Source organism: Crocuta crocuta, unplaced genomic scaffold (genome assembly GCF_008692635.1).
Source record: "Crocuta crocuta isolate KB4526 unplaced genomic scaffold, BGI_CrCroc_1.0 scaffold48, whole genome shotgun sequence".
In the NCBI taxonomy this organism is placed as follows: Eukaryota; Metazoa; Chordata; class Mammalia; order Carnivora; family Hyaenidae; genus Crocuta; species Crocuta crocuta.
In genome coordinates, this window is record NW_027533089.1 from 12,813,796 (window position 1) to 12,840,911 (window position 27,116).

General features: G+C 39.0%; 1 protein-coding gene across 1 annotated transcript; it reads left to right on the top strand.

The window, feature by feature from the left end:
- The first annotated feature begins 4,587 nt into the window (after positions 1–4,587).
- Positions 4,588–26,997, top strand: LOC144216612 (guanylate-binding protein 6-like). Its single transcript, XM_077746029.1, has 11 exons — positions 4,588–4,712; positions 13,394–13,610; positions 15,433–15,560; positions 18,042–18,151; positions 18,354–18,550; positions 20,350–20,595; positions 21,542–21,822; positions 22,523–22,735; positions 24,909–25,011; positions 25,335–25,528; positions 26,730–26,997. The coding sequence occupies exons 2-11, from the start codon at positions 13,421–13,423 to the stop codon at positions 26,952–26,954; spliced, it is 1,887 nt and encodes a 628-aa protein (XP_077602155.1). The 5' UTR covers positions 4,588–4,712; positions 13,394–13,420; the 3' UTR covers positions 26,955–26,997.
- Positions 26,998–27,116: the final 119 nt, after the last annotated feature.

The window sequence follows — 27,116 nt, forward strand, 5'->3', positions numbered from 1 at the left end:
CCAGCTTAAAACAGAAGAACACACATTCTTTTCCAGTTCACACAGAACATTCTCCAGAATAGGTCACAAAATAGCCCATAAAGTAATCTCAACAAACTCAAAAAGATCGAAGTCAGACTATACACCTTTTCTGACCACAACAATATGAAATTAGAAATCAGTGACAGGAAAAAATCTGGACACAGCACAAATACTCAGAGGTTAATTAACATGCTACATACCAAGAAATCAAAAAATAAACAAAGGATACATGGAGAGAAATGAAAACGAAAACAGTCCAAAATCTTTAGAATGCAGCAAAAGTTGTTCTAAGAGGGAAATTTATAGCAATACAGGCCTACCTCAAGAAGGAAGAAAAATACCAAATAAACAACCTAAGCTTACACATAAAGGAGATAGAAAAAGAACAAGTGAAACCCAAAACCAGTAGAAGTAAGGAAATAATAAAGATTAGAGCAGAAATAAATGAAATAAAGACAAAAAAAAAAAAGAGGGAATATATCAATGAAACCAAGAGCTTGTTCTTTGAAAAGATCAACAAGATTGATAAACCTCTAACCAGAGGCATCAAATTTTTGACACAAATAAGCAAAATCTGAAATAAGAGTAGAAACAACAACTGAAACCATGGAAATACAAACAATTACAACAGAATACTATGAAAAATTACATGCTAAAAGTTGGACAATCTAGAAGAAATGGATAAATTCCTAGCAACACATAATGTCCCACAACTGAATTAGGAAGAAATAGAAAATATGAGCAGATTGTCAGCAATGAAATTGAATCAATAATCAAAAAATTCCCAACAAACAAAAGTCCAGGACCAAATGGCTTTACAGGTGAAATCTACCAAACATTTAAAGAAAAGTTAACACCAATTCTTCCCAAGCTATTCCAAAAAATAGAAGAGGGAGGAAACCTTCCACATTCATGTTATGTGGCCAGCATTACCCTAATAACCAAATCCAGATAAAGACACCACAAAAAAGAGAACTACAGGCCAATATCTCTGATGAACATAGATGCAAAAATCCTGAACAAAATATTATCAAACCACATCCAACAATACCTGAAAAAAAATCATTCACCACAATCAAGTGGGATTTATTCCTGGGTTGCCAGAGTGGTTGAATATTTGCAAATCAATGAATGTGATACATCACATCAATAAGAGAAAGGACAAGGACCATATAATCATTTCAATAGATGCAGAAAAAGCATTTGATAATGTACATCCGTTCATGATAAAAAAAAGTCTCAACAATGTAGATTTTGAGGGAGCTACCTCAACATAATAAAGGCCTTGTATGAAAAACCCACAGCTAAAATCATACTCCATGGTAAAAAACTAAGAGATATTCCCCTAAAGTCAGGAACAAGACAAGCATGTTGACTTTTTATTTAACACAGTACTGGAAGCCCTAGCCACAGCAATCAGACAAGAGAAAGGAATAAAAGGCATTCAGACTGCTAAGGAAGAAGTAAAACTTTAACTTTTCACAGATGACATGATATTATATATAGAAAACCCGAAAGACTTGACCCCAAAACTACTAGACTGATAAATGAATTCAGTAATATCACATGATATGAAATCCATCTACAGTAATCTGTTGCATTTCTATAGACTTATAATGAAGCAGCAAAAAGAGAAATTAAAAAGAAACAACAATCCCATTTACAACTGCACCAAAAAGAATAAAATATCTAGGAATATACTTAACCAAGGAGGTGAAAGATCTGTATTCTGAAAACTATAAAACATGGATGAAAGAAATTGAATACAAGACAAACAAATGGGAAAAAGTTCCATGCTTATGGATTGGAAGAACAAATATTGTTAAAATGTCTATACCACTCAGGGGCGCCTGGGTGGCTTAGTCGGTTAAGCGTCCGACTTTCGCTTAGGTCATGATCTCACGGTTCGTGGGTTCGAGCCCCAGGTCGGGCTCTGTGCTGACTGCCAGCCTGGAGCCTATTTCAGAGTCTGTATCTCCCTCTCTCTCTGACCCTCCCCTGCTCATGCTGTCTCTCTCTCTCCTAGAAATAAATAAAAATATTTTTTAAAAAAAGTCTATACCACCCAAAGCAATCTACACATTTAATGAAATCTCTATCAAAATACCAACAGCATTTTTCACAGTCCTAGAACAAATAATCCTAAAATTTTTATGGAACCACAAAAGACGCTGAATAGCCAAGGCAATCTTGAAGAAAAAAAAAAGCTGGAGGTATCACAATTCTACATTTCAAGTTATATTTCAAAGCTGTAGTAATCAAAACAGTATAGTACTGGCACAAAAAAAAGAAGACACTTCCATCAATAGAACAGAATAGGGAGTCCAGAAATAAACCCACTATTACATGGTCAATTGATCTTCAACAGAAGAGGCAAGAAAATGCAATGGGAAAAAGACAGTCTCTTCAACAAATGGTGATGGGGAAACTAGACAGTAACAAAAGAATGAAACTGGACCACTTTCTTATATTATATACAAAAATAAACTCAAAATGGACTTATGGACCTAAATGTGAGACCTGAAAGCATAAAATTCCTAGGAGAGAACATAGGCAGTAATTTCTCTGACACTGGCCGTAGCAACACCTTTCTAGATGTCTCTCCAATGCAAGGGAAACAAAAGCAAAAAGAAGTATTGGGACTGCATCAAAATAAAAAGCTTCTTCACAGCAGAGAAAACAAAAAACATAACTAAAGGACAACCTACTGAATGGTGGAAAATATTTGCAAATGATATATATCCTATAAAGAGTATCCAAAATACATAAAGAACTTATAGAACTCAATATCCCCCAAACATAATCCAATTAAAAAATTGGAAGATTACATGGACAGACATTTCTCCAAAGAAGATATACAGATGGCCAGTAGACACATGGAAAGGTGCTCAACATCACTCATCATCAGAGAAATGCAAATCAAACCACAATGAGTTATCACCTCACACCTGTCAGAATGGATAAAACACAAACAAACAAGTCGGTGAGGACTTGGAGGAAAAAGGAATTCTTGTGCACTGTTGGTGGGAATGCAAACAGGTAGAATGCATGGACATTCCTTAAAGAGTTAAAACTAGAGAGGTGCCTGGGTGGCTCAGTTGTTTAAATGTCCAACTTTGGCTCAGGTCACAATCTCCCAGTTTGTGGGTTCGAGTCTATGTCAGGCTCCGTGCTGACAGCTCAGAGCCAGGAGCCTGCTTCAGATCCTGTGTCTCAGTCTCTCCTCTGCCCCTTTTCTGCTTGCACTCTCTTTTTCTCTCTCGCTCAAACATAGACACTAAAAAATTTTTTTTAATTTTTTAACGTCTTATTTATTTCTGAGAGAGACAGAGAGACAGTGTGAGCAGGGGAGGGTCAGAGAGAGTGGGGGACACAGAATCTGAAACAGGCTCCAGGCTCTGAGCTGGCTGTCAGCACAGATTCTGACATGGGGCTCGAACCCACAAACCGTGAAATCATGACCTGAGCCGAAATAGGACGCTTAACCTACTGAGCCACCCAGGCATCCCTAAAAAAATTTTTAAGGTAAAACTAGAATTACCATATGATGCAGTAATTGCACTACTGGGTATTTACCCAAAGAATAGGAGAATACTAAATCAAAAGGATACATGCACCTCTATGTTTATTGCAGCATTGTTTACAGTAGCCAAACTATGGAAGCAGCCCAAGTGTCCATGGATAGATGGACAGATGAATGGATAAAGAAGACGTGGTCTATATATATATATACACATATATAACAGAATATTATTCAGCCATTAAAAAATGAAATTTTGCCATTTGAAACAACATGTATGCATCTAGAGAATATAATGCTAAGTGAAATAAACCAGAAAATGACAAATACCATATGATTTCACTCATATGTGGAACTTAAGAAAGAAAACAAACAAAGAAAAAAAGAGACAAACCAAAAAGCAGACTCTTAACTACAGAGAACAAACTGATGTTTACCAGAGGAGAGGTGGGTGGGGATTGTGTACAAGAGGTGAAGGTGATAAAGAATATACTTGCTGTGATAAGCACTGAGTAAAATATGGATCTGATGAATCACTACATCAAAACTAATACAACACTGTATGTTTATTACACTGGAACTAAAATGAAAAAAAAAGTAGAAGTAAAGTATATTAGTCAAGAAAAGAAATTCTAAAAGATTTGTTCATTTTGCATGGACAGTATATATGAGGGAATATATTTAGAATGTTAAAAGCTCTCCACTAACAAAAGAACCCAGGAATTCCCACTAAGAGAAAAACAGTTGAAATACTCTTGCTTTATACAGCTTTGCTTACATTTGTGCCATGAATTTTCTGGTTTTCCTGTGTGCTGAGGAAACTTAAGCCCAATGAGACTTATGAAGAGTGGAGGCCAGAAAAGCACCTTAAGATGGAAACATCTTGGAAAGGAAGCTGATGGAATGTGTTTACTAAAAACCCTGATTGTTGAGTAACTGTGGAGTTTCTCTAATCCCATCTCATCATGCACCAAACATCCATATTCATGCCCTAGTGCCTGAATCACTTTTACTTTCAATTTCAGTTTTAACACAGGATTAAAATGATAGCAATGTCCAACTTCCTCAGTTTGTTAGACATTTTATAAAGCAGGGATAGAAAGGTGAAGGATCCAGTGAGGAAGCGGCAAGCAGCTGAGAACTCTTCTTGGACGGTGGTGCTGCGGAGCAGGTATGGACATCTTTCACATGCAATACTGTCTTGAACTCAGGACATGATTTCTGGTTCAAGGTGACAGGGGAGGAAGGAGCAGGAAGGTTAGCTTGCCTTTTGTCTGGCCCACAGGAGTCTGTGGCTGGCTTTAGGGTTGGGGATGCGTTTAAAACGGTAGCAGCTGCAGAGTGTCTCCCTGGATGTGCTGCTCCCAAACAATGTCAGCTAGGGCAGCTGCAAGTGGAGTGGAGCGAGCCCCACAGGAGCCTCCCTAATTGATTCTTATCAGGCTCTGTAGCAGGCATTAGAATTCATAGGAAAAGACAGTGTCCATCAAGGAGCTTCTAGGCAATGATAATCTAAAAAAGATAGTTTCTTTCTAATCATTCTATTAGTCATACTTAAGAAAGCTTGAGATTGAGAGTTCCAGTAAGTCTCCATGGAGAAATAAATTCAGTTCCCACATCGCTGGACTTTATGAGTTAAAAATAACTATCTTGGCAAGTCTGTCTCTCTCTCTCTGCTTCCCTCTGGTGTTTGTTGGTTTATTTTTCACAGGAACATCAGAGTCACCTGTACCATTTGTTAAATGTATAGAATCTGGGTTATAGGTATTTTTAATTGATTTATTTTGGGGGGGGGAGAAGGGTAGAGAGAAAGGGAGACAGAGAAACTCAAGCATGCTCTGTGCTGTCAGCGCAGAGCCAGAGCCCGATTTGGGGCTCCAACCCATGAATGTGAGATCATGACCTGAGCCGAAATCAAGAGTCGGATGCTTACCTGACTGAGCCACCCAGGTGCCCCTAGAATCTGGGTTTGACAATTTCTTCAGGTGATTCTTTTTTTTTTTTACAAATAGTTTATTGTCAAATTAGTTTCCACATAACACTCAGTGCTCATCCCCACAAGTGTCCTCCTCCATGCCCATCCTCCCCTCCCCCCCACATCCATCAGTCCTCAGTTTTTGTCAGCATTCAAGAGTCTCTCATGGTTTGCCTCTCTCCCTTTCCCCCACCATTTCCGCCCTTCTTCTCCCCCTTGTTCCTCCGTCAAGTTCCTCCTAATCCTCCTATACGTGCAAACATATGATATTTGTCCTTCTCTGCCTGACTTATTTCACTCAGCATAACACCCTCAAGGTCCATCCATGTTGCTACACATGGCCAGATTTCATTGTTTCTCATTGCCATGTAGTATTCCATGGTATAGATAAACCACATCTTCTTGATCCATTCATCTGTTGATGGACACTTAGGCTCTTTCCATGTTTTAGCTATTGTGGAGAGTGCTGCTATGAACATTGGGGTACATGTGCTCCTATGCCTCAGCATTTCTGTATCCCTTGGGTAAATTCCTAGCAGTGCTATTGCTGGGTCATAGGGGAGTTCTATTGTTAGTTTCCTGAGGAACCTCCACACTGTTTTCCAGGTGATTCTTAATGTACATCAATTTTTGAAAATCAGTCCTGAACGGGATCCAATGGCTGTTAATTTGGAGTTAAAAGTTCAGTGGCTCATTCAAGGCTAAGAAACCAGAGACCTGCTTTCATAAAGTTCAGTTGTTCCTATCACATCTTCCTCCGCTTCCTCTAATCTTCACTGTAAGTTTCAGTTGTTGGAATGGAGCTGTTTGAGACTCACATTTTACATCCACAGTCTTTGTTCCCCACGCTGAGGAAGCAGACAAAAGGAAGTAGTGCAGGAGCAGCCTGTTTGAACTTGCTTACTGTTTTGATCTGACAAAAAATTTATATATAGGTCTTGTTTCTTAGTCATCTACAATTTGCTGAGTGTGTCAAAATGCATAGCCCAATGGACCAAATTGCTCAATGCAATTGTTACAATCTCCATGTATTCAACAAACATACACTGAATTCCTATTTTGTGCTGCATGCTATGCTAAGATAAAAACTTATGGCATTTGGTTTAATTATCAAAATATGCTCAAAGTGGGACCCATAATTTTACCCCTATAATGGTCTTTAAAAACTTAGGATTAGCTAAGTGAGGCTCCTTGTTTAAGGGCCCATAAATAGTACATGGTAGAGTTGGTGTTAAATGCATTTTGAATATGTGACATATTAATATTAAGCTGAATATTTGAGATATTTGAATATCATAGCATGCTTACATATTCTGATTATGAAAAGTACCTAGATATCAACTGAGAAAAGGAGGTGAAACTGAAAAAGAACAAAAGCCTTTATTTGCAGTCTCAGAATTGCAATTTTGAGAGCAGTTTCTTTTTTTTAAATATAATTTATTGTCAAGTTGGCTAACATACAGTGTGTACAGTGTGCTCTTGTTTTGGGGATAGATTCCCATGATTCATTGCTTACATACGACACCCAGTGCGCCTTCCAACAAGTACCTCCTCAGTGCCCATTACTCATTTTCTCCTCCTGCCCCTCCCAACCCTCAGTTTGTTCTCTGTATTTAAGAGTCTTTTATGGCTTGCCTCCCTCCATCTTTGTAACTATTTTTCCCCTTTTCTTCCCCCATGGTCTTCTGTTAGGTTTCTCAAGTTCCACATATGAATGAAAATATATGATATCTGTCTTTCTCTGACTTATTTCACTTAGCATAATATCCTCCAGTTCCATCCACATTGCTGCAAGTAGTAGAATTTCATTTTTTCTCGTTGCCAAGTAATTATTCCATTGTATACATAAACCACACCTTCTTCATCCATTCACCAATTGATGGACATTTATGCACTTTCCATAATTTGGCTATTGTTGAGAATGCTGCTATGAACATTGGGGTACATGTGCCCCTATGAATCAGCACTCCTGTATCCTGTGGATAAAGTCCTAGTAGTGCTATTGCTGGGTCATAGGCTAATTCTATTTTTAATTTTTTGAGGACTTTCCACACTGTCTACCAGAGTGGCTGCACCAGTTTGCATTTCCAATTCCCACCAACAGTGCAAGAGGATTCCCATTTCTCCATATCCTCACCAGCATCTCTTGTTTCCTAAATTGTTCATTTTAGCCACTCTGACTGGCGTGAGGTAGTATCTCAGTGTAGTTTTGATTTATATTTCCCTGATGATGAGTGATGTTGAGCATCTTTTCATGGGTCTGTTAGCCATCTGCACATCTTCTTTGGAAAAGTGTCTATTCATGTCTTCTGCCCATTTCATCACTGGAGTCCTTGTTTTTCAGGTGTTGAGTTTGGTAAGTTCTTTACAGATTTTGGGTACTAACCCTTTATCCGATATGTCATTTGCAAATATCTTTTCCCATTCCATCGGTTGTCCTTTAGTTTTATTGATTGTTTCCTTTGCAGTGCAGAAGCTTTTTGTCTTGATGAGGAACCCCTAGTTCATTTTTTGGGGAGCACAGATTCTACAGTGACCAGAAAAGTGTCCTGCTCATGTGGGAAAAGCAAGGGGTTTTTATGAGAAATAAGGAAGGGGTAATTATATGATTTAGAAAAGAAGAGGGGGAAAAATAATTTTGTGCTGACTGGTTGAGCTGCTTCTGATTACTATCTTGTTAATAATGTTATTGGTGCTATCACATGAAACTGTCTCTGGTATGTATTAACTTTACTATCTTCATATGAGCCAAATGCCAGTTGCTTTGTTGAAATTTTATGAGCAATTGCTTGAAAACTATTACCAGTCTGGCCCAGTTAAAGAGTTCATTATTAGGAAAAGAAAATGGAGCTTCAAAATGGAGCCTCGTATGTCCTGACGTTTTATACAACTCCACAATATCATGAAAAAACATTTGAATATAATGCAATAAAAAATATGCCAGGAGACCAAAGTTGCACTTTTAATATTTAATTTTTTATATTAAACTTTACCTTGAAAAGCAATTATAAGAGAATCCCATATATCTTTCACCTAGATTTATCCACTGGTGATATTTTGCTACATTTGCTTTATCTCTCATATATATATATGTGTGTGTATGTGTGTGTGTGTGTGTGTGTATATATATGTATATATATATGTCTCCCTATATAATATAAAATGACATTTACATTTTAATTTTTATGCTCATTCATAGGAGTAATTTGCAGAAAACCTAACCCTCTCAGCTAAGTAGTTTAGCCTGTATCTCTTAAGATTCAGGACATTCTCCTGCCTTCCCTTGTTGAAAGGGAGGCTACATTCTCTAGACTGACTCATTCCTCTCCCAACACTTGTCAATCTGTAGATAAAAGTTGAACACATGGGTCACACGAAAGCACATTTTGTTATGTGATGATGATGAGAAAGTTACCATAGGTTACAGATAAGGGAACGTACAGGATAATCAATGTCTTTAGAGGGAGAATATTCTGTCCAGTAAGTGGCTGCAGTAGTATGCCACAGAGAAACAGACTGTAGCCAGGGTTGCTTTTTTAAAAACTTTAAAACTGTGATAAAAATATATTTAAATAATTTATTGTCAGGATGGTGTCCATGCAGCACCCAGTGCTCATCCCAACAAGTGTGAATAATCTGTATTCTAGTAACCCTACCAAGCTGTTAGATCTCACTTTCTGGTCTTTTCTAATCCTGCTCATCTTAACAGTTTCACTAAGTTCGCTCTATTTCCTTCCATTTTGCTATCTTCCCATTTTTGTTATTTTTTCTTTTATATTTGTGATCTTATTAAGGTAATAAATGACTGGATTTTATGTTTCTAAAAATATATATATATATTTAATATAAAATTTCCCAATTTAATCATTTTAAGAGTATTTTTCAGTGACAATAAATACATTCTCATTGTTGTGCAACTATTACCATCTGTTTCCAGGTATTTTTATCATCCCAAATGGAAACTCAGTAGCCTTTAAGCAATAACTCCCCATACCCTCTCCCTTGGGCTCATGGTAAATACTATTCTACTGTCTGTCTTTATGCATTTGACTATTTTAGGTACCTCTTATTAGTGGGATCATATAATATTTGTCCTTTGTGTCTGGCTTATTTCACTTAGAAATAAGTGGAGTCTTCCAGCTTCATCGAGGTTGTGACATGTATCACAATTTTATTCATTTTACAGCTGAAAAACGTTCCATTGTCTGTATATGCCACATTTTGTTTAGCCATCCATCCCTTGATGGACATTTTCACCTTTTGGCTATTGTGCATACTGCTGCTATGAACATTGGTATACAAATATCTGTTTGAGTCCCTGCTTTTAATACTTTTGTACATAGACTCTGAAGTGGAATTGCTGGATCAGATGGTAATTCTATATTCAACTTTTAGGGATACCACCATAGGGTTTTCCACAGTGGTGGTAACCATTTTATATTCCTACCAGCAATGTACAGGTGTTCCAATTTCTCTACATCTTGGCTAGCACTGGTTGTTTGCTGGGTGTTTCTTTTTTGTTTTCATTTTGTTAAATAATAGCCACCTTAATGGGTGGGAAATTGTCCTTCATTGTGGTTTTGATTTGCATTCCCATAATGATTAATGATGTTGAGATCTCTTCATGCATCTCTTGGCTCTTTGTATATCTTCTCTGGAGAAATGTCTGTTTGAGTCCTTTGCCCGTTTTGAACTGCATTGTTTCTGTTGTTATTACGGAGTTGTAAGAGTTCTTACAGATTCTGGATATTAATCTCTTATCAGATATGTGACATGCAGTTATTCTCTCTTACTCTGTGGTTGCCTTGTTACTCTGTTGATGCTGTCCTTTGACGCACAAATGTTATTAATTTTGATAAAGTCCCATTTACCATGTTTTCATATTTTGATCATGCATTTTGTGTCATATACAAAAAATCATTGTCAAATCCAGTGTCATGAAGGTTTTCTCTTGTGTTTTCTTCTAAGGGTTTTTACAGTTTTAGCTCTTATGTTTTAAGTCTTTGATATATTTTGAGTTAAATTTTGTATAAGGTGTTAGAGTAATGATCCAACTTCATTCTTTTGTTTGTGAATATCACGTTTACCCAGCACCGTTTGTTGAAAAGACTGTGCTTCCCCCATTGAATGATCTCAGCATGTCTGTCAAACATTGTTTGACCACATATAGGAGAGTTTATTTCTGGTCTCTCTGTTCTAGTCTATTGGTCTATGTGTCTATCTTTATGTGACTGTGACTGGACTAATTTTGTTTATATATCATTTTCCTGACTTACTTTAGTTCTTTGTGTTTTCTTTTAGCTTTTTGAGCATTTTTAAGAAAATTACTTTAGTCTTTGCCTAGAACACATGCAATGTTTGTGTTTCTTCAGGGATGTTTTCTGCCACATTTACTCAAATTACTTCCTCTGAATGGGCCATATTTTCCCATTTCTCTGTATGCGTTGTGATTTCTGTTGTTGCTATTGAAAATTGGTCATTTATAGAAGCAGCCACCTTTTCCATTTTTTTGCATATTGGTTTTGTGCCAAGGAAATCTTTTGCTAATTAGAGGAGTCTTGGTCTTGAGCCTTAGGAGTAACCTAGGGAGAAACCTTAAAATCTTTTCATGTCTTTTCTGAGCATGCATCTTGCCTGAGCTTGAATGTGGCTTTTTCAATATTCTCATATACATGCTGCTTTTAAATGTCTCAATTTCCCTCAGAATCTCCCATTGGGGACATTGATGGTCTATTGTTTGTCTTCACCCTGAAAAGGAAAACATTCTACTTGTCCTCTCAACAATCTATTCTCAATACTTCACTTCTGGTCACCACATGGATGGCAATTTTCCACACTAAGCAGTTCTGACACAAACTGACGTTAGTGCATGCCCTACAGGTTAAGGGCTCTGTCACATGAGGCTGGCCCTACTTCAGATGCCAATCACAAGTCTAGGGTGTCACCTGTGCTTTTGACTGGCTATGTTTGCCATCCCTACCCTAGGCTCAATAATTTGGTAGAATAATTTATAGAACCCAGGAAAAAGAGTTTACTCACTAGATTACTGGTTTATAAAAAAGAAAGAATGAAAGAACGAAAGAACAAAAGAATTAAAGAACAAAAGAAAGAAAGAAAGAAAGAAAGAAAGAAAGAAAGAAAGAAAGAAAGCAAGCAAGCATATAAGGAAAGAAGGAAAAAGAAAAAGGATATAATCCAGGAACAGCAAGACAAAAGAGCTGCACAGGGCAAGGTACCAAGGGTGCGGGGCATCTGTGTTCTCTCTGGGCACACTAGTCTCTGACCACCTACACATGTTCACCAGTCTGGAAGCTCTTTAAATCCTTTCAGCAAGGGTTGAGTGTTCAATAAGTGGGCACACTTGATTAAATCATTGCCTGCTGGTGATTAGCTCAACCTTCAGTCCTCCTTTCCCCTCCCCTGGGAGATGAGGCTGAAGGTTCTAACTTCCTAGTCACATGGTTTGTTCCCCAGGTAACCAGCCTGGGTGGTTTTCTGGGGGATCTTCAAAGTCTTGTAAACTTGGGTGTGGTTGAAAGTTGCTTGTTATGTATGACAAAGGACACTTCTTTCACCTTCTTTACCCGGGGGCTATTTTAAGAACCAAAGACAAAAGAACAAATATTATAACAAAAGATATTTCATCTCTTGGGAAATTAAAGGTGTTTTGGAAGCTGTGTGTCAGGAGCAGGGACAAAGGCCAAATATATACTTCTTATCATAGATCACAATATCACACACTCATAATATCTTGCCAGAGGGGTCTGCCCATCTGTCTCCAGCAGCTTTCCCAAACAATGCTCATTGCTTCTCCCTTCCAGAGATCCCAGTTAGGTGAAGTCTTTCATCAGGCAGCTTGGCACAGATTATAACATTATAAACTCAGCCTGCTCTGCTCTATCCAGTCTAAAGGAGGGAGATATGAACTGAACTATTCCCTAAGATGATCTGTTTTATGTCTTTACTGGTAATCTTTTGCCCCAGGCATCTGCACATCCATCTCTCTGCAATTTTCATGAGCAACAACCATGAAACCAATGCCAATGCTTCTTTCCATCTGACATACAAGTTATACCACTACATCCCCAAACTCTGCCCCTGCCCGAGATCCATGTGAGATGAAACAGAGACCAGAAGAGGTAGCCCCCTGACAGGTTAGAACACTGTGAGCAAAGCCTGCTCTGTTCCCTCTGGGTCAAGGGAGAAAAGTGGGAACTGGGTTACCACCCCTTCCAGACCAAGACTATACCACACCGGGGAGTGTGTGGGCCAAGGATAAGCAAAAACACCACAGAATTTCCTACCATTTTTAATGTGGCATTTTCTTGATTACATGTTTGCTCGGTTGCTTTAGAACTTTGACTGTTTTCATAGAACTACTATAAGGTATTCTAGCCAATATTTTTTTATTATTTTGATATCTTCCTAGGAAAACAAGAACTTAGAGCTTCCTAGCTTGCCATTTTGCTCAATTGTCTAGGCTTAATCCTGGCTCTATAACTTACTCAGCTTTTGTGAGACTCATTTATCTTCTTTGCAAAGTGGGCACAATAATTGCTAACTTGTAGGTTCTTGGAAGTATTGATGAGGCTGGGTTTGTGTCACAGGGGTTGGTATATTGTAGGCCCTCAGTGCATAGTAATAATTGCTTGAATTTTATTATTACTACTGAAGCAAAACTTTGGAGAATACCCTGTGTTTCATCACTAATATCATCAGAGATTTGTGGAAATAATAAAGGAAGCCCTCTGCAGTCTGCTAATTCTAGGTTACATTTTGTCCCATAGAAAGTACAGAAGTTTCACATAGTCCTATATTGATGGATGCTTTGGATAACTCTAAGTCAGAGAATGACATTGTAATCTTCTTTCTACTAGGAGACTTTTCTAGGTTGGCAGGTTGCCATGGCATCTGGACCCAATATGATGGACCCCATTTGTCTGGTGGAAAACAACAATATGCGGCTGTCAGTGAACCAGAGAGCGATACAGATTCTTGAAAAGATTTCTCAACCAGTAGTGGTAGTGGCCATTGTAGGGCTGTATCGTACAGGCAAATCCTACTTGATGAACCGTCTTGCAGGACAGAACAGAGGTGAGTGTTGTACTGAGTCTGGGGCCAATTGGTTAACTCTAGCTATATCTCAGATCCTTAGTTTCCTTCCCTGGTCACAAGAAAGGAGAAATAAACTCCTCTCAATAAACAACCTTCCAATTCTTTTTTTTTTTTTTAAGATCCTTAGTGTATATTTACTTTTTCTTTTTCTTTTTCTTTTTTTTACAAATAGTTTCCAATTCTAATTCTCTTTTTTTTTAATTTTTTAAAAGTTTTTAATGTTTTATTTATTTCTAGGAGAGAGAGAGAGAGAGAGACAGCGTGAGCAGGGGAGGGTCAGAGAGAGAGGGAGACACAGACTGAAACAGGCTCCAGGCTCTGAGCTGGCAGTCAGCACAGGGCCCGACGCGGGGCTCGAACCCACGAACCGTGAGATCATGACCTAAGCGAAAGTCGGACGCTTAACCCACTAAGCCACCCGGGCGCCCCTCCACTTCTAATCCTCACCACTAAATTACTCTTACGGTAATTTGTTATCATACGGTTTTACTACTCTTAAGGAAAATCTCTCCTGGTAATTAATGCTCAGGGTCCTACCTTCTTTTACCCTATCAAGTACTAGGCTCTTATAACTGTATGGACTTTATCTCTTGAAACACATTTGCTTTTTTATGGGATATTCTCATCAACATATAAAGATGTCTGAATATCTATTGAGGAGAGACAGAATCAGAAAGATGTTCATGGTTAGCCCAGAAGGCTGACCGATAGCCTACTTAGTTCTAATAAATATCAAATATGTGCTGCTGCTACATTTATTTTTTGCTGCTACATTCTTAAAGGGTTTCATGACTACCTGTCCATCTTACCAACTGTTAATATTGAACCGAATGACAAGCCCCAGAAAATCTTGTGAAAGTAGTTTTATGAGCAGAAACTCAAAGAAACATTTATGATCTCATGCTCCCTGCATGTCCCCTCCCTCTTGAACACTAAGCATATACCCATCAACTTCACACAGCAAAAAAGTGACTCTTTCTGTCCCTGGGTCCTGTCCCCATGTTACATGAATAAACTTACTAAGATGCACCATAAAACTTCTCAATAATTTTTTATTTTTTTTAAATTTTTTTAAAATTTATTTTTGAGAGGGAGAGAGAGAGAGACAGTGTGAGCAGGGGAGGGTCAGAGAGACAGAGAGATACAGAATCTAAAACAGGCTCCAGGCTCTGAGCTAGCCATCAGCACAGAGCCTGATGCGGGGCTTGAACCCATGAACTGTGAGATCATGACCTGAGTCGAAGTCAGACACTTAACCGACTGAGCCACCCAGGCACCCCCTCAAGAATTCTTTCTTGACTACTGTGCTCAACGATCCTGCAACATCCATCATCTTAAAAATCTTTCCTAGATGAGGAAACCATCTCATCTAGGACCCCTCACTCTAGCTACCAAACCTCCTCCCCTCTTTTTTAAATCACTTTGGCAAAAGTATTATTTCAATTTACTTTTTCCACTTTTTCTTCTCCCACCTTTCTCTTTAATCCACTGCTCTCTGGCTTTGCATCTCACCCTTCTTTCAAAATGCTCCTGTTATGGTTATCACTGATCTCCACTCTTTTCTGAATCATGAATGCCTCTTTGTCTCCATCGTGAGCCCTTGCCTGGCATCATTCTCATGGTTAATGCCCCTTCCTCCTTGAAACAGATGACACACAAAGTAGGACATTCTTGAGGAACTCAAGAAAGAGCCATCTTGTAGTGCTGGGCACTTACATTCCAGGAAGTCTGACTTTGTGACCCGCTGGCTGCTTAGATTGTCTCTTGTCACTGTATGTTGCCTTCTCCCCTCCCCTTGCAGGTTTCCCTCTGGGCTCCACAGTGCAGTCTAAAACCAAGGGCATCTGGATGTGGTGTGTGCCTCATCCCTCCAAGCCAAACCACACCCTGGTCCTTCTGGATACCGAGGGCCTGGGTGATGTGGAAAAGGTAAGGCAGAGGGTCACACATAAATCCTTTTTATTCTGGATTTGCCCCTTACCCCTTGATGATATTTTGTAATTTAAATGCTGTGATCTCTTTGCAAAATCTAGAAATCCAACTATAGTAAATGAGGCATACTGGTTTGTTTGAATCTCACTTCTAGGTAAGATACTATGGTATATTAGATAAAATCTTTTATTTCTTGGCCCAGGGTGAATTATTTGATTAAATTTAAGGAATAATTATTGAATAGCTGAATGGCAGTCTCTTGGCTTAGTACTGTAGATATTTACACCACAGTAAAGGTCCTGCCCTTAAAGCATCTACAGTCCAGTTGAGAAGACCCCACATATGCAGTCAGATTTAATAAAATGTGATTGAGAAAGAAGCAAGCTGGCGACAGGAAAAAGTTGCACAGCAGTGCAATCACTGACTTCTGTCAGTTCCATGGGAGCTCTGTGGCTGGGATGGCTCTTTTCAGTTATCTTGAGTTATAGTACTGATAAATCACTGAAAGAATATTCTGGAATCCTTTCTAATTAAAAGCAGTGGCACCTGAGAGCTGTCTTCCATCAGCACTTCCACTAGCTGGGAGAACAAGTCTTTCAATGTTATAAGGTGATCCAGGCAGCATACCATGGTTTGTACCACAGACTATTAAGCATAAGGGTGCCTTGGCAAAAAAGAGGAGAAACATCAGCTCCCTCCCAGGAGAGGAAATATTTCTTTCTTTTTTAAAAAAATTTTTAATGTTTATTTATTTTTGAGAGAGAGAGAGAGAGAGAGAATCTGAAACAGGCTCTAGACTCTGAGCTATCAGCACAGAGCCCAACGCAGGGCTTGAACTCACAGACTATGAGATCATGACCTGAGCTGAAGTTGGACACTGAACTGAATGAGACACCCAGGTGCTCCAGGAAATATTTCTGATTTATCTTCAGATGAAATGTGTATTTGAGGTTTGGAGTTAAGAGTAAGGTTTACATTTCCTGTGGTGAACTACCCAAACAGGATTCTAGAAGGCTTTAAAATACCTCTGAATATGCTGGTTCTATAAGAGCATGTGTTTGGTCTATAACAGACATTTTTCAGATAGATTTTTGGTATTTTAGTTTTCTACTAAGGGGTGAAATGAATTATTTCTCCTTTTGTGCCTTATTTTGAGACTTATTTGGAAATGGTATCTAAATTTCTGTTGCTCTCCATTTCTGCCCAAAGAAGAGTTAGAAATTCTGTGTTTATTTATTTTTTATTAGTTATTTTATTTGTGGAAAACAGTATGGAGGTTTCTCAAAAAGTTAAAACTAGATATATGTTTCAATAATTCTACTACGTTTTACTCCCCTCCCAAAGATGAAAACCCTAATTCAAAAAGATATACACACCCCTATGTTTATTGTGGCATTATTTACAATAGCCAAGATATGGAAGCAACCTAAGAGTCCATTAATAGGCAGATAGATAAGGAAGATGTGGTATATATACACAATGGAATATCACATAGAGATAAAAAGGATAAGATTGTGCCATCTGCAACAACATGGATTGACCTAGAGAGTATAATGCTATGTGAAATATGCCAGACTGAGAAAGACAAATACCATATGATTTCACTCATATACAGAATCTAAAAACACGCAAGCATTGTACGCACGCACGTTGCACGCACGCGTACACACACACGAACTACCAAACAAAAAACAGAATCAGACCTGCTGAGAACAAACTGATTCTGTGTTTCTTTATGTCTATATTCTACCAATTCTTGAACACTCAGCTCACGACTTCCGGTAAGCCTTCATAACATAGACTCTTTCTCTAACTTTCATAGCTCAGCTCTTCCTTGATAAAATTCTAAATTTTCATTTAATAGAATGGCTATAGGTTTCACCACTTACGTACCTTACTAAGATGTAAGGTGACTCAAACTTTACATATTGTCATCTTTGTTACATTTGTTGTTATAGATATTTAGTACCACTTTGACATAGTCATCTTGAAAGTAATAGTTGCCATTTTTAAGTTTGCTTTTTAAATATAAGAACAGTCGGAAGCATTCAGTAGCTTCCAACAAATATTTGTTGAATTTAATTGAATATTATTTGAATCCCCGGTTATGGGAATTATGGTATATCTTATATAGCTATATATAAAATAAATAGATGCTAACCCTCACCATTGAATACCTAATTGCGTATCAGGTAATGTAGTAGTTTTTCTATCTATGTTCCTTCGTGTTCTCTAATTGAGGAAAAATAAAGCTCTGTGAAGATGAGAATCTTTGTATATATGAAAAAAATCACAATCACAAGGAACATCTTTGTAATTGTCAAAGTTGCTATCAGTTTTTACGTCTATCTTCAAAGTTATTTCTTTGCATGGCAAGTACATTAGCTGAAATAATAAATGAAAGACTAATAGAGTAAGTGTCTGAATACATTTCTAAAGAGCTACGTCTTAAAACTCTTGCTCAAATGTGCTTTGTAGGGGGACTCTAAGAATGACTCCTGGATCTTTGCCCTGGCTGTGCTTCTGTGCAGCACTTTTGTCTACAACAGCTTGGGCACCATCAACCACCAGGCGCTGGAGCAGCTCCAGTATCCTTTTCAGGAAACAAAGCACCATGTTTCATTAGGTTTATGGGAACAGAGATCAAGTAAGTTTCTCCTTCCCTGCCACTTAGTTGCCTCTGGTGGACTCAAGGGGACCCAGGGCAAAAGGAAGTGTTCATCATAAATTTTTGTTAGAGAAATGTGGGAACTTGGGGTACAAACTTCTTCTTCCTTAACTGAGCCCTAGTTATGTGACAGAGCTCACAGAACTAATCAGGACAAAGTCCTCTCCAAAAGAGGATGGAATAGAAGATTCTACAGAGTTTGTGAGTTTCTTTCCAGACTTTATCTGGACTGTGCGGGATTTCACCCTGGAGCTGAAGTTAAATGATCATCCTATCACAGAAGATGAGTACCTGGAGAATGCCTTGAAGCTGATTCCAGGTAGCAGAGCATGGCCTGGGCAGTGGATGGTCCAATAGAGGGTGGGAGCTCCTAAACACAGACCGTATCTTTGAGGTTGCATTTGTGTTCAAGACTAGACTGAAGTCTACAGAAGTGGTGACTTGAAGGTGGGTTGAAAAGCTCCAGGGACTGGAGTTTAAGTTCACTTAAGATAAGCAGAGCCTAGGCTAGAGTGAAATTACTCAAAACTGATTTGTTCTTTAATCAATTGCTAATTTAGCTACCAGATTACAATGGGTGCTTAAACTTTGCAAAGACCAGACACATGGACCTTATTTTTGCTTCTGTTTTTCTGGGTTGAAGAAAATAACTGACCAGCCCCTTGTGAAACTACAGGGAAAAATAATGTATCACTGTATATACAACATAGTTCAATAAAAAACATACTTCACACAGTTAGATATTAATCTTCTCAAAGAAGGATATAATTTTCTAATGTCTAATGAATACATCACATATAAAAATGACTGTGTTCTAGATAAACATGAAGAAGAAGCATGTCTTTTCAAACTATGCCTTTTCAGTATTTCTAGTAATTATCAGAACATTCATCTTACTTTCTATATCATAATTTTCTCTTAATTCCCACATATTTATCCATGCTATAATTCTGAAATAATAAATTACTTTAATGGATTACATTTATAATGATGTATATTTCATTAAACCTTGAGAAAAATATCAATTCTGATTTATCCATTCTTGCTTTCATTTTTCTTTTTTTAAACATTTATTCATTTTTGGGAGACAGAGAGAGAGAGAGAGAGCATGAGTGTGGGAAGGGAGAGGGAGACCCAGAATCTGAAGCAGGATCCAGGCTCTGAGCTGGCAGCACAGAGGGTGATGTGGGGCTCAAACTCACAAACCACGAGATCATGACCTGAGCCAAAGTCGGAGTCCCAACCACTGAGCCACTCAGGTGCCTCTTTCAGTTTTCTACTTATATATTCTCAAAACATTTAATGAGAGACTCTCTAAGCAGAAGAGCCAGGCTGTTAAATCAAATGTGGTCCTTTACCTCAAGAAGTTTGTAGAGTAGTGTTGACATTCTAAAATGTAAAATTACATTTTAGTTACATTTACTCTTCAGAGGTTTTTAAGCTAACATCGTAGGAATCATTTTTAGCATCAAAGCAGTTCTCCTTAAATAACCAGAGTGTCCTAATATGCCAAATACTGTTGTTCCTAATATTGCTCCATTATCCCTTGATTGTGGCTCTTCTTGGTCCCACAGCTCAATTTCTACATTAGACCAAAAAGTTCCATTTAACCTTTCATTCTTTTAACCATTCATTCAGTAAACACCTAATTATAACTGCACTACCATTTTCAGGGCTAGAGTTCTGGCCATGGATTTCTTTTACCTGGATCAGAGGTCTCTCCAAATTTCCCTCCAGTATTATATCATTAGCGTGACTTTGCTGTACAAAGAAGTATTGAATGTCTATGTTAAAGGTGTAACCATAGAAGACAATAAAGAATTAAAATACTGGTCATAAAAACCTTTAGCTCCCTTGGGGCACCTGGGCAGCTCAGTTGGTTGAGCGTCTGACTCTTGACTTCAGCTCAGATCATGATCCCAGGGTTGTGGTATTGAGCCGTGCATTAGGCTCTGTGCTGAGCATGGAGCTTGCTTAGGATGCTCTCTCTCTTTTTTCTCCCCCCTCCCCCACTTGCACGCTCTCTCTTTCTCTGTCAAAAACAAAAAACCAAAAAAACTTTAGCTCTCTTGCGTTAAGACTGTTCCCACAATAATCTCTGTTGTTCTTATCCCTCAGGCAAGAATCCCAGAATCCAAGCATCCAATCTACCCAGAGAATGCATCAGGCATTTCTTTCCAAAACGGAAATGTTTTGTCTTTGACCGGCCAACAAATGACATAAAACTCCTAGCCAATATTGAGAATATACATGAAAATCAACTGGATCCTAAATTCCAGATACAAGCCAACAATTTTTGTTCTTACATCTTCACCCAAGCAAGGACCAAGACTCTCCGAGAGGGGGTCGTGGTCACTGGGAATCGTGAGTCTCCTTTTCCACCATTTCTATGGGGCTTAATATATGTTGAGTATATTACATAATGTGTTTTTCAACATTTTTGTTTGATTCTTTATGGATTTCTGGGTATACACACATTCACGCTCCATGAAGAGATGTGTGTATCTTATCATTATCTCACTTTTGAGGCTCTACAAACCCCTCTCCAATATTGCACACTTTGTCACTGATATCTATGGCATCCACTATATGAAAGAATCCTTCACCGTTAAAAAAACACAAAAACAATAACTAGGTATAAAAACGGAATATACTGGGGTGCCCTGGTGGCTCACTCAATTAAATGTCCAACTCTTGATCCCAGCTCAGGTCCTGATCTCAGGGTTGTGAGTTCTAGCCCCATGTTGTGGTTCCATGCAGTCGTGAAGCCTAGTTAAAAACAACAACAACAACAACAACAACAACAAAAAACATAAAACAAACACAGAATATACTGTGTGGGGTTTTTTTTCCCCTCAAGGGAAGTCCTATCTGATAAGTGTTTTGCAAGAGAATATACAAAATATTTTAGAAGTTTAGAGCATCCCCCAAATAAATAGTAGCCTATCAATCAGTGAAAATCCATTGGAAGCTTCAGAATTAGAAATAAATATAATCTGATTTACCTTGCCTCATCTGTCTAACTATATAATCTACTTTGCTTTTAATGTTTTAATAGAAAATTATATTTTCCAGATGCCCTTTTAGTATGTTAGATGAAGGTAGATTTTTAAATATTTTTAGCTGTGTGGCCTGGAAAACCATAAAAATTAAGAGTCAATAACAAAACAAAGGTGAAGATAGAAGGAGGCCAGGCTCCTGTGGGCGGATGTGTGTGCATGTGCGTGACTTTGGAAACGTAGACTCAAAATCTGGAATCCTGTGGGGTGATAATTTGATATTTATCCCTTCAATATCCTGGCTCATTCAGGGCTGAAGACTCTGGTGGTGACCTACGTGGATACCATCAATACTGGAGCAGTGCCTTGTTTGGAGAATGCGGTGACAACTCTAGCCCAGCTTGAGAACTCAGTGGCCGTGCAGAAAGCAGCCGACCACTACAGCGAGCAGATGGCCCAGCGAGTGAGGTTCCCCACAGACACGCTCCAGGAGCTGCTGGATGTGCATGCGGACTGTGAGAGGGAAGCCATTGCAGTCTTCATGGAGCATTCCTTCAAGGATGAAAATCAGGAGTTCCAGAAGAAGCTTGTGGTAATTTGTCTTCCTATTTACCCTGTGGGACTTTCCCTTTGAAGAATTAAGCCTAGAAATACCTTTATGGACCCCAAGGCTCTCATCTCTTACTCAAGGATAAAACAAATCTGGATTCTCATGAGGAGAGTTTCAAAGGACTACATTTCCTTCTTTCTTTTTTCCTCCCAAACTGAGGCACTTTACCTAGAAATCTCTGATTTCTGAAGCAAATGAGTACAGATATCCCCTGATCTGAATACTTCTATGGATTCCAAGCCTGCCCAGAACACCCAAAAGTCATTCCTGGGCATGGCTGCTTTCTGTGAACACATTCCCCTTGTCAGGAAGCAAACTTACTCTTACCAGACCCTCATTCCAGGCCATGTTCAACTTGCATTGCTCCTTGTTGTATCACTATATCATTGAAGATAAAATCACTGAATGCTACAGCTATGAGGAACCATAGAGATTAGTTAATACAACTCCAACATTTCAGAAGAACTAGGGAGGTTAAGAAACTTTCCCATAGTCTTGCAGGGAGTATTCAAGGTTGTCAGTAAATCAGGTCTTGTGATTCCTGTCTTATTCCATGTCATTTTCCGACAGAATGCTTTTCTCACGAGGACCACAGTTAGATCAATCCTCCTATCAGATTCTTTGGAATCTTGTCTTTTCTGTTCCTTTCTTCTGGTGACATCTCTCTATATTCCCCTTGTAGGAAATCATACAGGATAAGAACCAACAATTCTTGCAGCAGAATGAAGAGGCATCAGTTAAATACTGCCAGTCTATGCTTGATCAGCTTTCAAAGGACCTAATGGAAAGTATTTCCATAGGAAAATTTTCTGTTCCTGGAGGGTACAAGCTCTACAGGGAAGCAAAGGAAAGTATTGAATGGAAATATTCGCAAGTGCCCAGGAAAGGAGTGAAGGTGAGAAAAAAGGGGAGCATGGGAAGCCTACAGAAGAGACTCAAGGGGCCTCCTGAAAACCTGAGATCATAGCACCAGCTGTGGGTGATAAGACAGCATGGGGATATCAGGACAGCTTTAGCTTTTAAAGTCCACTATTTGTTATTTATTCCTGAGGAGAGTAGAAATGCCCATTCCCAAGAAATGAGTGTGGGCTTCTGAAATCCACACAAGATAGAAATTACTCATTTCTTCCTTTAACCACATGACATTGAATATGCCAAGTGTTGACAATTTACAAGTTAAACTCAGAGTCTTTCTACTTAAGCATGATCAAAAGTAATAGATAAAATCAAATATACAGATAATTGCATACAAAGTTATAACACATGTCAACCTGTGAAAATAGGCTACATACGACTTGATATTATACAGCCATAAGGAGTATGAGATCATGCCATTTGAGACAACATAGATGGACCTAAAGGATATTATGCTAAGTGAAATAAGTCAGACTGAGAAAGACAAATACCATATGATTTTGCTCATAAGTGGAATCTAAAAAAAAAGCCCACAAATGAATAAACAAACAAGAAGCAGAATCTTACCTGTAAATACAGTCAACAAATTGATGGTTGCCAGAAGGGAGGGGGATTAGTGGATGGGCAAAATGGGTGAAAGGGAGTGGGAGGTACAGGTTTCCAGTTATGTAGTAAATCAGTCATGAGAATGAAAGGCGCAGCATAAGGGGTACAGTCAACCATATTGTAGGTATTGTAACAGCAATGTAGCAAGACTGATGGAAGCTACACTTTTGGTGAACATAGCTAAGTAGAAACCAGTCCAATCACTATTCTCTACACTGGGATCTAGGGTAACATTGTGTATCAACCACACTCAAAAAAGAGTAACAAACAAACAAACAAACAAATGCAAATGGCCTACATAGGTTGTGGTAACTAATAATTAAAAATAATGATAATAATAATAAAACTAATATATATTAGACTGTTATTTCATTCTTTTTAAAAATTTTTTGTTTCTGGGGCGCCTGGGTGGCTTAGTCGGTTAAGCGTCCGACTTTCGCTTAGGTCATGATCTCGCGGTTCGTGGGTTCGAGCCCCGCGTCGGGCTCTGTGCTGACTGCCAGCTCAGAGCCTGGAGCCTGTTTCAGTCTGTGACTCCCTCTCTCTCTGACCCTCCCCTGCTCAAGCTGTCTCTCTCTCTCTCTCTCTCCTAGAAATAAATAAAACATTTTAAAAAAAAAATTTTTTTGTTTATAGGCTATTTATTTTTGAGACAGAGTATGAGCAGGGGAGGGGCAGAGAGAGAGGGAGACACAGAATCTGAAACAGGCTCCAGGCTCTGAGCTGTCAGCACAGAACCCGATGCGGGGCTCAAACCCACAAACCGTGAGATCATGACCTGAGCTGAAGTCGGATGCTTAACCCACTGAGTCATCCAGGGGCCTCTGTTATTTCTTTTTTTAAAGCTTATTTACTTATTTTGAGAGGGAGGGAGAGAGGGAGGAAGGGACAGAGAGAGAGAAAGAGAGAGAATCCCAAGCAGGCTCTGTACCATCAGCACAGAGCCCAATGTGGGGCTCAAACCCACAAACCATGAAATCATGACTTGAGCCAAACTAAGATGCTTAACTGACTGAGCCACCCAGGTGCCCCTGGACTGTTACTTCTTATAGCAATTAGGTAAAGCTGTTTTCCTAGACTCTTTAGCTTAATCCTTCAAATAACATAATGAAACATCTACATTTATTGTCAATATTTTACAGATCTAAACTGAGAGGCACAGGCAGGTTAAAATAATGCCAAAAGTTAAAACCAGCAAATAACAGAGGAGAGCAACAGCACGAATTAGAGGCAACATTTCCCAAAGAGAAGGCAGGCCTATCAAAGCAGCAGAGATTGTGGATTTTTAGAACTGAACACAGTGCCGACTGTCTGGAACCTAGAGGGGATGGAAGGAAGCAGCACAGGGGGAGACCCTGGCAGGAGACAGGAAGCAGGAGATATGGAGAATCTCTGGTCACACCAGCGAGCTTAGACACTTTGTAGGGAGCCACCATAGAATTTTAAGCACGAATTCAGCAAAAATGTCATGGACATACAGACTTGTTTTTGCAGCACTTATCTCCCTACTGGAAATCTAAGCTCTTTGCTCCTTCTTGGTTTCTCAGGCAAATGAGGTCCTCCAGAACTTTCTACAATCCCAGGCTTCAATAGAGAAATCCATTTGGCAGGCAGATAAAGCCCTGACCGATGGAGAGAAGGCCATAGCAGGTATGGGGCTGGGCTTGGTTCACAATGGCTTGGGTTGGTCCTCCTGTCCGGTGTGAGTGCAAAGCCTTCCTGAAACAAGGAGCTTCCTCTCCTTCCGTGGAACAACTCTGCTCAATCTATAAACAACAAGGGGAGTTGTGGTTGGATGTCAGTCAGATAGGGCCTTTCCACTAATATTCTGAAATGTGTTCTCTATGGTGTGGACACAGGGAATTCAGAGATTTTCCACCTTCCCTTCCAATTTTGTTTTGTCTCTGAGCTCAAGAGGGTAGAGTTCAGTCCTCACCTAATTTTCTTCCTTCTCTAAACTTGCCTGGGGTCAGCGGAGAGGGCCAGCAAGGAAGCAGCTGAGAAGGAACAGGAGCTGCTAAGACAGAAACTACTGGAGCAGCAACAGCAGATGGAGGCACAACAGAGGAGTCTCCAGGAAAATATAGATCAACTGAAAGAGAAGATGGAGAGAGAGAGAGAAAACATAATAAAAGAACAGAATATGATGTTGGAGCATAAGCTGAAAGTGAGTCTGCACATGGCCTTGGAGGTGCTTGATGGTCCTCCTGGTACCTCAGGAAAGGATGGGTGAAGGTTACAGTGATCTCATGGAAGGAACCCTGGATCCTTTGAATTCTTCTCTCCCTCTCCCTCTCCTTCCACTCCCCTCCCCTTTCTTCTCCACCTTCTCTTCCTCTTCCCCCTCCTTTTCTATAGAAGCCTCTGAATTCCAACTCTTCTATAGAAGACTCCAGAGAGTTCAAGATGAGTATGGCCCCTCCAAGCTCTATAACTAGCATTTGAGGATTTTAAAATGATCTCATGAGGCTTGATTAAACATATATGTATTTAAAATGAGTAGCAACTGCTTCACCAAGATCACTGACAATTATCAGAAACCCTACTGCTACTCAAAGACCCCGACATATATGCTGACATAAAACTATCAGAAATGTAAAGACTTGAAAACACAGGGAAGCGACAGCTGCTTGGGTTTTTTTAAATTATTTTATTTATTTCTGACAGAGAGAGAGAGAGAGAGGCGGTGTGAGCAGGGGAGGGTCAGAGAGAGAGGGAGACACAGAATCGGAAGCAGGCTCCAGGCTCTGAGCTGTCAGCACAGAGCCCGATGCAGGGCTTGAACCCATGAATTGTGAGATCATGACCTGAGCTGAAGTCGGATGCTCAACTGACTGAGCCACCCAGGCACTCTGTGAAGCGACAGCTTCTAAAATTACTGTATTGTCTCCCAAGTGTGGATAGTCTACCCAAGTTAACAAATGGCATAGGGAAGAAATCACTTATTGTCCATCCGGACATATTTATAACAGATTTCTAGAGCAGCTTATAAGTTCCCATCATTTCTACTATTTGGGTGACCATACTGATCCAAGTGGGACTGAGAACTAGTGCAATGAGACCAAGCCTATCTATCAACTGGCATTTTTTGACTGAAAAAATGTTACATTTGTCTTCATGTCAGGCTTAGCATCCTAGCAAAACCTTAGCGATGTGTGATGTTTAGTAAGGCTTTAAATTATGCTTCCTCTCAACGTGTAGGTCCAAGCCAGGGAGATATTCCTCATTGCAAAATTCTCCTTTCACATTTGAGTAAGAAAGGAGAATTTTAGGAGTAAAACATAGTTTGACCCAGTTTTCAAATACAAAGTGCAAATATTGAAAAGAAATGATAATTTAAAATGTTTTCCTTCTCACTTTTTGTTTAGGTCCAAGAAGAGCTGCTCAATGAAGGATTTAGAAAGAAATCTGAAGAGATGGATGCAGAGATAAAGCAGCTGAAACATATGATTGATACTAAAAATAATGAAACTTCCTGGTTTACACAAATCTTAGACAGATTTGGCAGTGAGGTTATTTCAGTATTTACTTCTCCTTTTAAAATTGTTGATAGCCTTGTGAGAGGTGTGAGCTCACTTTTTAAAAAGAATTAGTTCTCCTTTTAAAGAAATTAAAGAATGTGGCTATAGACTCTGACCTTTTTTTGATGTGTATGCTTTTCACTTCTATTCGGCAAAGTTTTAAATATAAAAAGTACCCATGAGAGGGTATTGATGGCCCACATTACACAGAATAAATGCATGTACACTTTGATA

Excerpts from the sequence above, each read along its gene's own strand:
- LOC144216612 (XM_077746029.1), top strand. The coding sequence starts at position 13,421 with ATGGCATCTGGACCCAATATGATGGACCCCATTTGTCTGGTGGAAAAC. Across the intron at positions 15,561-18,041 it reads GCCTGGGTGATGTGGAAAAG|GGGGACTCTAAGAATGACTC; the intron begins GTAAGGCAGAGG and ends TGTGCTTTGTAG. Across the intron at positions 20,596-21,541 it reads GGTCGTGGTCACTGGGAATC|GGCTGAAGACTCTGGTGGTG; the intron begins GTGAGTCTCCTT and ends TGGCTCATTCAG.